Genomic DNA, 12,402 nt, shown 5'->3' with positions numbered 1-12,402 from the left:
AGAAATGTACATAACTTAAACTAATGAGCTTTTTCTAAATATTTGCATTTTGAGTTACTTTTTTTTCATTTGCAGCTAAAGGCAGCAGGCTTTATATACAAAGCCACAAGTGATGCATTGTTTCTTATAGAAATAAAAGCAATGACTGCACTGTATAAATGGCTTTTTAAAAGGCCTTAAACTAATATGAAAAACTATAGTACTTGGAATGAATGAGTATACACAAGTTCATTCTGTTTGAGAGCACTGATAAGCATTGTAATATACAAAATTCCAACCAGTCCCATCTTTCAAAGTGTGAATGAATGTTATTTTCTCCAGTTTTAACATTTACACAGCTGCAGGAAAATGAAACATTTAAATGGACATATGTATAAAAAATTTGGTTTATTCTGAGCTTTTGACAAAAAGAATACATAATAAAGAAACAGAAATTATCGTTTGTAATTATTTTGTGTTTCAGATAAAACTGGTGCGATCTGCTTGGTTCATGATTACTTCCACTTGCCAGGCTGCAGATGTTTTTTGTTTTCTCTGTGATCTTCTGCCATTGTGGTCAAAGCAAGCTGATTCAGTCTGAACATCTACAGTCCCTGAAGTAACCTGCAAAAAATACATTGCTTATAATTAAAATGCCATATATGTAGAATCAGTCAGAACACAAACTAGAAAAGCAAAGCATATGAAGGACATTTAAAAAAAAAAGACTAAACATTTAAAGAGCCCACAAAACTAATTCTTTATCAGAATTTTAAGTTGTTTTTCTTTTTTTTAAGCAGAGACATGAACAGGCACTCACCTCAGCCTAGACTTGTTGAGAAAAATGCCTCTCCTCTCTGGATACTCTCGCCTCCAGGCACCATTATCTATAAAAGCAAACCCCAGAATTACAAGTCAAATCATAGATTTAATCTTTTTTGGGTAAATCATGTTTTGCTATAAGACCAAGTTCCACCAAAGATCAAGACATGAATTAAAATGACCACCAACGGGGATTGAATATTTGGTTCTTGTTGATTACCAGACTCTGAATTTCTTCTTCCCATGAGACCTACAAATATGTCATCCATCTCCCCTTTAAAATGAGAGAAAAAAAACAAGAATTAAGTATTTCATAACAATTTTAATGGAAAAAAAAAAACACATTTTCATATAATGGGGTCTCACTTTTTTGTGGTGGCTGCACAGCATCTTCCTCTAAAAAAAAAATAAAAAAAAAAACATCTTTGAAACAAAGGTCAAGTCGACTAAGAAAAAAGAATGGTCCTAAGTACAGTATCACACTTGACTTAAAGCAAATTCCTTTTTGTTAGGTAACACAAACGTTTTCATTAACACAAGAAACACCTGAATGAATCTGTAGATAGTTTCAGCTGTCAAAAACAACACTCACCGGCATTTCTTTTGCCCATCAGCCCAACGAAGCTGTCATAATCCAAGTCCGTGTACCTCTTCAGAATGCTCCGCTTAAGGTCGTCCAAACTCATAGTCTGCTGCAATTATAAGACAGATATATAGATATAATGGTGTAATAATAATACTAAGCCGACAATGACTGAAACAAAAGCCGAGTCCGCGTCACAGGGGACCCACATCCAAGGCTGATCTGCGCGATCCAGTTTCCTCGCATCTGGACTGGCTGGACCGAAGTTTCAGGATGAGGAACAAAGTCACCAGCAGCAAACCTCTTCTCATTTTCTCAGCACCACCTGCGCGGAGACATTTCAGTTGATCTAGTCAAATAATCCACTCTATTCTGGGAGAATACAAAGACTTTTAGGTAAATTCTTTATTCAGATCAGTTTGCACCTGTTGCACGGCTTAGTGCGTAAAGATGCGCAGTTCAGGGTTTACGAAGATGTACTCATATTTTTTGGTGCTAAGCAGTGAATTATTATTTGATCACTTTCTATAGGCTATCGACAAAATGCCTGAAAAAATCCCAAACTAAAACACCAAGATATTTTCTGTTTCCAGAAGCAGACCAGTACAGTCACTGCAAACCTTAATTCCACTTCTTGCTAAAGAAGTAGGACATCTGTAAACTGATGGAAAATTATAGAGGACGGAAATTAATTCAGTGTAAAGCTTTTGAGACTTCATTTAAGTATATCTCTTTAAATTTACTTATATATGTGTTTTTAAAATTAATTTTACATTTTTAATTTTTTTTTTTTTTTACCTGTTTTCTTGCGAGGAGATAATCTTTAAAGACAATAAGCTGCGCGCACCCTGGTGCAGTGACGTGCACACGGACAGGTCCTGCAGTGAGATCCAGTCTTGATGAATGAAGCATCCAGTCTTTGCTCTATTAAATAACCGCTGGATACCTGCGTAACGCCAATCAGCAACTGGAGCGTAGGTGGGATAACAGGTCTCATATCACGTTGTTCTGAAAACCACGTGGCTCTCTCATTGAAGGTTATGATGCTACTGGGAGCACACGCGCACATATATATATATACACATAATGGCAAAAATTGGGCTTCCTTTCTTTCTTTCTTTTGATGTTTTTTCCTTTATTTCTAACTTTTTAAGACATAAATCCTAAATGCAACATAGTTTGGCATTTATAAAACTTATAGCATCCCATTTGACAAAAAACAACAACAACAAAAAAAAACATTTAAGTATCCTTTACATTTTCATCCTGTTTGTAAAAGTCTTTACCTGTGAGATTATTGCGCCGTTACAGATGCATGCATTGCTTCCTGCACTGTTTTTTTTTTTCTTTTTAGGTCTATCCAAATTTCTGACGATGTTTAGTCAATGATATTTAGGTAATATCAGGTAATTATAGCCATGTTTCCATGCAATTGCAATATGAAATTGAACTGAACGTTTTAAATGTGACTTAAAAGGAAATGAGCTTGTTTGAGCCGGAGTGGCCATTAGGCAGTTAGTGCCTGTAATAGCAGTAATCCCCAAACCTGTTGGTGACCACTTACGGTGATTGATGCCATCAAGATAAAAGGGTCCTAGCGGGTGTTTTTTGGCCTGTGGGACTCTGGAGACAGCTGACAGGTATCTACAAGATAAGTAGAACATGGCTTCGACAGTTGCTGAGGCAAAAACTCGAGCGGAGTTTGGAGAATCCATGGAGAATGACTTTCTAATGGCTTTCAGGAGATTTTGGTTAAGATGAGGTGGCAAAGCATTTGGTTAAGATGAGTCCACACCTCCCTGGTGAGGTGTTCCGGGCATGTCCATCTGGAAAGAGACTCCTGGAACACCCAGGATGTGCTGGGGGGGGGGGGGGGGGGGCACTATGTGTCCCTACTCCCCTAGGAATTCCTTCATTACACTATTACATGTAACAGTAGTGTTCAAACTTCTTACTAGTTTTTGCACGTATACGGTGTTGTAGTGCTTTCAGGTCTGACGGTAAGCTTCTCATACTATTTCTTTTTTTTTTATGATCACTAGTAGACCAACAACTACCCAGAACTACATGTTCAAGTGCTGGTTTCAAAAAGATACCACAAATATCTCAACCATTCTACAGCGGATACAGAGATACAAGTCACAACTCAAGGTACCATTAACTAGTCAAGTCTATGTGTAGACCAGAAGCGAAAAGCAGGAAAAAAAGAGAAAGACTTGGCTGACAGACTAAACCTACCCTCCCATAAGAACATCTTAATGACTGAGAAAATACCTGCTCTGGAGAGTTACTAACTCCAAATTTGGACTGTTTTCACAAGTAATGTGAAAAAAAGTATATTTCTGTTGCCTAAAACTTTATCATGTAAAGGCAACAGGAATTCCAAAAGAATTTGAAGTTTGTAAAAATTGTGATACATTTTACCCACAAGCGTTACAGTCATATTTTCAGCTCATAAAATCAGCTGAATTATATTGTTGTTTATACTCTGAAAATACCTACTAATAAATGATTGGGCTGGTACTTTCAGTAGCCACTCTGATGTCTGGGTTTTACAGTCCTCATTAATCAGACATCCATCTGTAGGATGATGGAAGCTGTTGAGAATAGAGGGGCTCTTGCAGTGTTTTCCAGGGCTCAGATCAAGGTCACTTTGATGTTCACCTTTTACCCCTCTACTCTTTCCTTTCAGATGTTCCAGAATCCGTTCCGACCGAATGTTCCTGCAGCAGAATAAAGCCAAATGTGCTGAATTTTAGTCACCAGCAGGTGTATGAAAATGCCACCACCCATATGTATGTGTGTTCACCTGAATATAATATATAAAAGATTAATGTATTGATTTTTTTTCAGCAGATCTTATAGCTGCAGAAGATGATCGAAGAGGTCATAGGTTCTAGATCAAGAATGAATAAAGGGGAGAGGAAACAATTTGATTTAGTCCCAGAGGTAAAATAGTCAGCCTGGCTTGCTCTGGAAATGGTATGAAATCATTTGTTTATTGTGTTCAATATTTTATTCCTTTGAAATATATAAAACTAGAAGCATTCAGAAAGTGCAGACCTCTGTTAAACCATTGTATTATTTATTTATTGTTCTGCCAGTAATTAATGACATTATTTTTGGGTTAGAAACTCTTATGGCAAAACGTTTTTTAATCATCCCATATTAAAGACTCCTTTAAAAAAAAAGTGCGGATCCAGGGGGTGATCAAAAACAATACATTTTTTAGAGCAGTGTTTGTCTAATGGGGGTATACATACCCCTGAGGGTACTTGGAAATACTCCACGTTGAGTGTGAGAAAATAAAGAAAGAAGGATAATCAGTTCCAACTTTCTGACTGAAGAGATGTGACTTGAGCTTCCATTATGGTATGAGTCAGTTCAGGTGGTCATTATTACAACATACATGTGGAAATGTACACATCTGTACATTTAAATAACTTAAAAGGTACTCTGACCATATTGGGGAAAAATTGGATTTTCCACTTTTAGACACCTGGGTTTAAAATGTTTATAAATGGTCTGACCCACTTGACAGAGATAGTCCTCTACAGAGGGAGAACCACTGGCTCCCATGAGTTATGAATGGAACGTAAAGGAATGACTGGGCTACAATCTGAAGTTATGATGACCAGTGGCAGCCTGTTACAACTACAACCCCACATGTTGTTGATTTATGGTTCTTATTTATTTCATTGCTTAATACTGCATTTCATTTGCTTCTCCTACTTGTTTGAACTTTTTGCCTTTCTCTCTTTGTTGTTCTATTTGGAAGACTTGAAGATGGAACATAACAAAAGTTGATCACATAAAAAAAATAAGTCAAGTCATTAATATTGCCAGTATTGTAATGTGTTCACCTCGATTCCAGAAATAAAACAGGATTAATATAATCCTGAAAAAAATGGAAAATCTGATCATTTAATAGCTAATCCCAAAAACAAAGACATCTCCAGACCCAGAAACTGCTTGTGTAACATGTGACTGTATAAACAAAACTTTATATTGGGGCAAAAATGATGTACCAAGAATATACTAAACAAGATCTTGAGTATGTCATTTCCTTAGTGCCAAAAGGGACACTCTAGAAAACCGATCACATGCATGAAAACGGAGCATGTGCACAGTAAACAAAGGTATGTGATATTAGTACCAATGAGTGCAAATCACGAGGAAGCATTTCTCTGCAGTGAGGGAATGTTATAGGATTTACAAGCAGAGAATCACCCCCATGAGAGCCTATCCATCCGCTGTTTACAAGCATGGCCCAGTGTCATCGGTGTAAAAGCTTCAATAGATGACACACAACCGAGCTAATGTCAGAACTTCTCTGAAGTGACAACACATGTAAATAAACAATGCTGAGAACTATGTGCAAAAGGACAAATCCTCTGAATTCTTTGTCATTTAGGAAAGCTCCTGATAAAAAAAAGCTACACTGAAATGGAATATTCCACATAGCACATACATTCAGTGAAACAGAGTTTCTGATTTGTGGAACAATTTTGCTGTGTGCATGTTCCATTCTCGTGCATTTGATCAGTTGTGTGCCTTTTGGAACTAAAGAAATGCCGTACCTGAATCACACCTGCGGGCAATAGAAAGTGTTGAAAAAGACTTCTTTAATATTAAATCAAAGTGTTTTGATTTGTTTCTATCAGTGGACCAGTTTAAATATTAAACATTATTTAAAGAAACTGAGCTGTCCGCTTTCTGAGGAACAAACAGGTTAGATTCAACAACATGAATATATTGGACAGGCTGCATTGTATGAGAATTTTTCCATTATCATTCCTTCTCAAATAACTAGATTATTCAGTCATTTTTGACTTTTTACTTCAGACCGACCCTCTCCGTAGACTGTCAGATCAGCCTGCGGGCAAAACGATTAGATTTAGACTCTTCCGCATTAAGCCCCGCCTCCCGACACTGCACTACATCGGGAGCGCGCACCGCACCTGCTTTTGCCGTCATTGTAACATCTCATAAACAGAAGGATTAGGCTAATATGAACTCAATAAAAAACAAAATACAATGTCAACACATAGCATACAGCCCTACATGTTGGAACCTGAATCAGACCCTGAAAATGAAGTGGAAAACAGCAACCCACAGCAACGAATGCAGCAGGATGTCTCTCTTTGGTAAACTCACCAGCCATCGTTGGAAATAACTTTATCCGACGTTTTCCACCCGCCTGATGTATTTGTACATGTCCTTGTTAACCAGCAGAAGGTAACCAATCACCGAACCTTATCCCCCAGGACGTCACAAGGATTTCGAAATAGAAAAAACTCTCTAAAACAACGCGTTTTTCATCACCATGGAAACTGAACGGTGAGCGTGCTGGAACTCGAACTCAAAATCAAACATGCGTTTAGGTGATAGAAAAAACAGTGCCGTTCAAATGTCTGATGAGGATTCAACACTGTACCACTGTAGAAAGCTCAGAAAACTCTAAATACCATAACAGCACCCCTTTAAAGTTATCTTTGCTTTTAAATCCCTTGTTAATTGTCAGCACATGTAGCTTGGAAAAGCACCTCATGTGTGGTGCCCTATCCAAAAAATGACTGAATTGCTCACAGAAAAGCAGAAAAGGGGAACATTATTTAGTATTCATTTAAATCCTGAGAAGAAATCCATGTATATTATAAAAAGCTTTTTCCTGTCATCATCAGCAGCTGAAATTGACTAAAATTCAGAGTTCATACCAAACCTGTCATCTTTTCTTGCAATTACACAGGCAATTACAGTTGTGTTAGTGTTTGTGCGCGCATTTGGAATGCAAACAAGCATGAATATTTCAGTGAAGCAAAGTTTGACATCATAGCTGTGAAACAGGCGGAACTAGACCACAGCTATCACTTGATGTGGCCTGTGGAGATTTATGCCACATCGAGGAGGGTGTGACACCAACAACAAAGCATCAGGTCGGAGTTCCAATAGTGCTTTTCACAAAAGGTTAACTGCCATGTTTTAGCAATGACTTCCCATTTCCATATTTGTCCTTTTCCTCTATGTAACAGTGGGGGTGTGAAGTGAGAGGAGTGCAGCAGTGCAGGGGTTTGGGATGGGAGATCTGACAGGAGTGGGGAAGTCATTAACAGCATATTTACATTATTGATGAGTGTTTTTTTTCCTTTCTCCCCCTGTAATCAAAACAGCCTCGCTTTAGGAGTAACGCACAGGGAAAGACTGCCAGTGGCTGTTTATCCACAACATACCACAGCAGAGGAAGCTTTTCATCTAGCAGAAAGACAATTGGATATATAACCTGCTGGGCTAGATGGACGTCCTGCAATACATCACAGGTAGTCACATACCCTGTGGACTTTGGAGCGGTATGACGTTCAGCGTTTGCCTGTATGGCGTTTGGATGTCATCTATTCCTGACACCTAACTCACTTTCACATCTGTTGCACTCTTATTGGGTATTAGCTTCCCTCAGTGCTGTAGACAGCTGCAAAGGTTCTGGGACAATCTTTTGCCCTGACAGGTCAGCAGGATGTTCATAGTTGGATCAGTAACAGCAGGTAGCTATTAGCATCTATGAGTGAACCAGCACTGAAAGAAAAAAATAGACATAGTTGAGGCACAGTATGACATAATTTAAAATGAAATCTCTGTAAAAGTTGAATGTGTCCCTTTGGTTTCTCGATGTGACCGTCACTCAGCTGGTCATTTTTAAAAAGTAACACCCTATGCAAAAGATAAATGGTATCAAGAAGTCATTTAAGTTATCTTTCTCAGACTTTTATTTGTATGTGAAATTAAGGTCTAAAAATTAAATTTTTCATTTGTATTGCCCACGCTCCACTATTTAAGTGGTGTCAAACACTAGCATTTTGTCAAATATTGTAGTCTAGGATATAAAAGAATGGTGTCATTTGCATCAGTTCACTGATATAAAAGTTTGCTGGTTGCTGTGATACTATACATGGACAGAAAACACAGTCTTTCTGGAATGTGGAATAAGTGAAAAGATAATCCTCATAACTTGTCTGGTTAGAGGGAGGATGGAGGAAAGTAATATTTTGTGAATACTTAAATTTGTTTCTGTGAATTAGGAAAAGAACTAAAATGAAAGCACCAGGCAGTGGCAACTAATCTGGGCAAACACCATAACTAGACTCTCCATCATTGCTGAGGCGGCCTTTCTGCACACGTCAGAGCAGAACAGATGACAGTAAATTACTTGTGCGTTTGAACAGCAATGTACATTAATTTTAGAAATGATAGTGAATGTGAAGAACATGGACATTTTTTTAATGGAGATTTGCACAGTCTGTGTCTATCTGACACTTTCGTGAACGGTCATCAATCTGACTTTAAATTCTACATTTCTATGTTGCTGTCCTGGTTAATGTGGTGCAACAGGTTTTATTTGTTATGCTAGTGAATGTTAACACTCTAGAAGACAAGAAACTGCGGTGTTGCTGAGAATTAATGTCTTATTTTAGAGATCTTGAATTATAGTTGCTCTTATCAGGGCAACGTTTTTACCAGCAAAAGGAAAATCATTCAGTTACACAAACAGATTGCGCCCACGACATCCTGCAGTCTTTACAAAAGTTGGAAACTATTGCATTACCAGTTATTTAAAACTTAAATAACTTTCTCATATTACTTATCAATAATGGAGGCACTGCTAGATGGCTTAACACAGAGAACTGTTGCTAGGTTTGTCTACTTGTAGCAGCATCCTATGTCCCTCCCTAAACTAGCTACTGATGTCGCAAATGATGAGCATGCGCTGATAGCTGAGAGGCTGGTGGTGGCAGATGAAAAGGGGTCCATTGCTCCTAGGCTGTAACCAAGCGGTAACCTCTGGTGGTTAAAAGTGAAGCCTGTGTGAAGGTGCATAAAAATTGCAATTCCACTATCATCCATTAGGGGAAAATCCCCCTAAACTCCCATGTTAAAAAGGCCAATAAATAAACATGTTTACAGCCTGGTACAAAAATACATTTTAGCTTTAAAACATCAGCTTTACCTTCATGAAAACTGTGTGAGAGAACTTTTTTCTAACTTACTCGTTTAAAAGTAATTTAATCTTGAAACTTGCCATTCTTAGGGGTGTGTCCTTTTGATTGAAAGGTACCCGATCTTCCGCTTCAAGTAAGAACGTAGAACAACCGTGGTTTTTCGTCGGTCAACAATGCAGCTTAGCGTTAGCCCGCTTACCTCCATTAGCTGGTTAGCTCCTGCTAGCTACGGGTTAGCTCAGTTAGCTCTTAGCTACAGGAGGCTCGGAGTTTGCTCGATGTCAATCATCCACTCCCACGCTCACGGCCCTCCTCTCAGCTCTTCCTCTTTGCCAATATTTGTATTTTCCAGGCGAGACGACATGCATGACCCTGCTAAGATGGTGATGGTAGGAACTGCCCACCGAGCTTCAATTCAGCTCTTCAGAAACCTATGGGTGACGACACGAAGGGTGCTTCCATCTTTTTATATACAGTCTATGGCTGTAACCCATGCATCTAACACAGCTGCTATTCTCATTGGATCTTTGATTGTCTTATATGTGTGTTAACACTGAAGAAGCTAATAGTTAGCATCTCTATGCTGGTGACCCACTGGATTAAACACTGCCTTGGCTGAGCATTAGAATGGATTGGCTGGCATTGGCATGTACAAGTTGGTAATAATCACACAATATTGGTGTCATTCATACATGATCATACATCATTGTCATTCACTTAACAACCTACTAAACATACTGCTTTTGTTACTTGCACGCTAAAGATAATTGGGTTACTTTCTATTCAGTACATGTTCTTTTCTGTAGATAGGTTTTGTGTAACATCATCACAGAGATTAGTGTGAAACTGGGGATAGAAAGCAGCACTCATCCTTGTTTGCTTGGCAGAGACTCCAAAACAGAGAGGACAGAGTTGATCATTTTATCAGTCATATGAAAATATGAATGGAAATTATTCAGAATTACTTTTTTGTTGATTTTATTTCTAATAACTTTAAACTTGAACAACTTATAAACTGATCTCCTTTATAATATTCATTCAATATATTACATAGTAGGGAAATGACGAGAAGATGATCCACCACACTGTAGGCTACCCATAATCAGACTTGTAATGTAGTTGTTTCAGTTTTGATGTTATGAAATATCATTAAATGTTGTTCTATATGAATTCCCTCCATTGATTTGAGCTGGGAATATGACAATGGGTAGTGTGGCATGCCCTGCATGTGTTTAACCAGTCATCTTCTGTACGTCTTTTGTTGGCTTCCTTTTCCAATCTCAGTTAAATGTACAGTGTAGAAAATACCTTTACCAACTGAAGGGGTGAATAGATCCCAGATGTCAGATGCTTTAGTGGTCGTCACTAAACAATTTAAATGAATTGTTTTCATTTTTCTATGATGGGTTTTATATTCTTAATCAAGTGGTATCTCATTTGGAGAAATATGTCTTATTTATCAAGTTTGTAACTTTCTAGGTGTTGCTAGCATGTTCTTAATCTAACATCAGAAGATATTACAGAGGATGATGTGATACCTTTATGTCCAGTTTTTACAGCAGTGTGAATTATGTCATGTGCCACTCAGAGTAATATTTTTGTATTATTTTATTTCCATTTATGATTTTAACATTATCTTAGACTGAGCTCCTTTGTATGAATAAATCCATCATCACGGATTTCTCAAGGTTAGGCTACTTTCTGACAGGAAAGGAAAGTTGAATCAAATATACTTAAATATACTTGATGTGAAGGGTGTTGTACAATCTGTGCCATTTCTGTTTAATGTGGCAGATTTTACAGTTTACCTTGCTATTGATATTATAACATACTGGTAAGACTATTCCAAAATATTTTTCTCATATCTTTTTTTCACAGGTTTATATCAATCCTGTGTTGAGATAAACAGGACCAGACAATGGATGAATAGACTAGTTGGAGCAGAACTTTATATGACATTGTTATGGATTGTATTCAGCCCAACAATCTATTTACCCATTTTAGTTAGAGAACTTATTGGAAAACATGTATGCCTATCAATTAAAATAAAACTTTAGAAAATAGGATTTACACCAGCTACAAGAGACTGACAAAATCGCTCAGCCTATAATCAGATGGCAGTTAATGCTGAAGCAAGGTTGTTATCACAGCAGGGAAATGCAGAACAGCTGGGTGAATCTCTCATCCACCTGTGTCCACATCTGTAAGTAAACAGTGACACACACAAACATACGCACACATGCTCTCGCACATGCAAAGACACACACACACACACACACACACACACACACACACACACACACACACACACACACACACACACACACACACACACACATTCTGTACAAATAAAGAGAAGTGGCATAAACATGATGCTGTGGAATACAGGGATTCTTATTTATGTGACATTTCTCTTGAGATTAATTCCACCATCTCTTTTAATCAAGCATGTTTTCCCCAACTGACACCTCTGCTTTTTATTTAGCGCATAGTTAACTGAGTGAATAGACTGACACAATTTGCTGTGGAACAAAAACAGAAGCAAACAGACCAAGAAAGAGGGCATTTCATGTCTGTGTTCATTATCATACTGTGCATTTGTACAATTTAATTTTCCATCATTTAATAGTGTTAGGTAATTCATTTCTTTTGGAGGTCCCCGCAAAGACACAAGAACACACACTTCTTTCTTTGTGCATTTATCTGCTGGAGGAGAGCAGCAGACAGAACCTGGAGCACCGTCACAATGTTATTCCTCTCTTGTCTTTAATTTAGCTGCCAATATTCAGTTTGTGCAGGTTTCATGGGCTGAGAGAGAGAAATGAAGTAAGTTCCACCCTGGAGTAGCATGGTGTTACAGTGACGCTGCAGAAGACAAAGTAAGACAAAAGGATGTGAAGACATACTGGGTGTAGACTAAACTATATTAATAGACACGCTTGTGTTGGATGCACAGTAGAATCCCTAGTGGATAAGTCCAAAGGGTATCCTGCATGTGTGAACACCATCACAGACAAACAGTACGTC

At 38.0% G+C, this 12,402-nt stretch overlaps 1 protein-coding gene across 1 annotated transcript; it reads right to left on the bottom strand.

Annotated features, from left to right (window-relative positions):
* Nucleotides 1–795: 795 nt before the first annotated feature.
* Nucleotides 796–1,695, bottom strand: tac3a (tachykinin precursor 3a; the record flags this gene model as incomplete). The annotated part of the gene is made up of 5 exons (XM_079238435.1): nt 796–866; nt 1,022–1,075; nt 1,168–1,197; nt 1,394–1,493; nt 1,594–1,695. The coding sequence occupies 5 exons, from the start codon at nt 1,693–1,695 to the stop codon at nt 796–798; spliced, it is 357 nt and encodes a 118-aa protein (XP_079094561.1).
* Nucleotides 1,696–12,402: the final 10,707 nt, after the last annotated feature.

This window comes from Telmatherina bonti, assembly GCF_933228915.1.
Source record: "Telmatherina bonti genome assembly, chromosome: 4".
Taxonomy (NCBI): domain Eukaryota; kingdom Metazoa; phylum Chordata; class Actinopteri; order Atheriniformes; family Telmatherinidae; genus Telmatherina; species Telmatherina bonti.
Note: the sequence above shows the minus strand (reverse complement) of the source record. Positions and strands in the feature narration are given on the sequence as shown.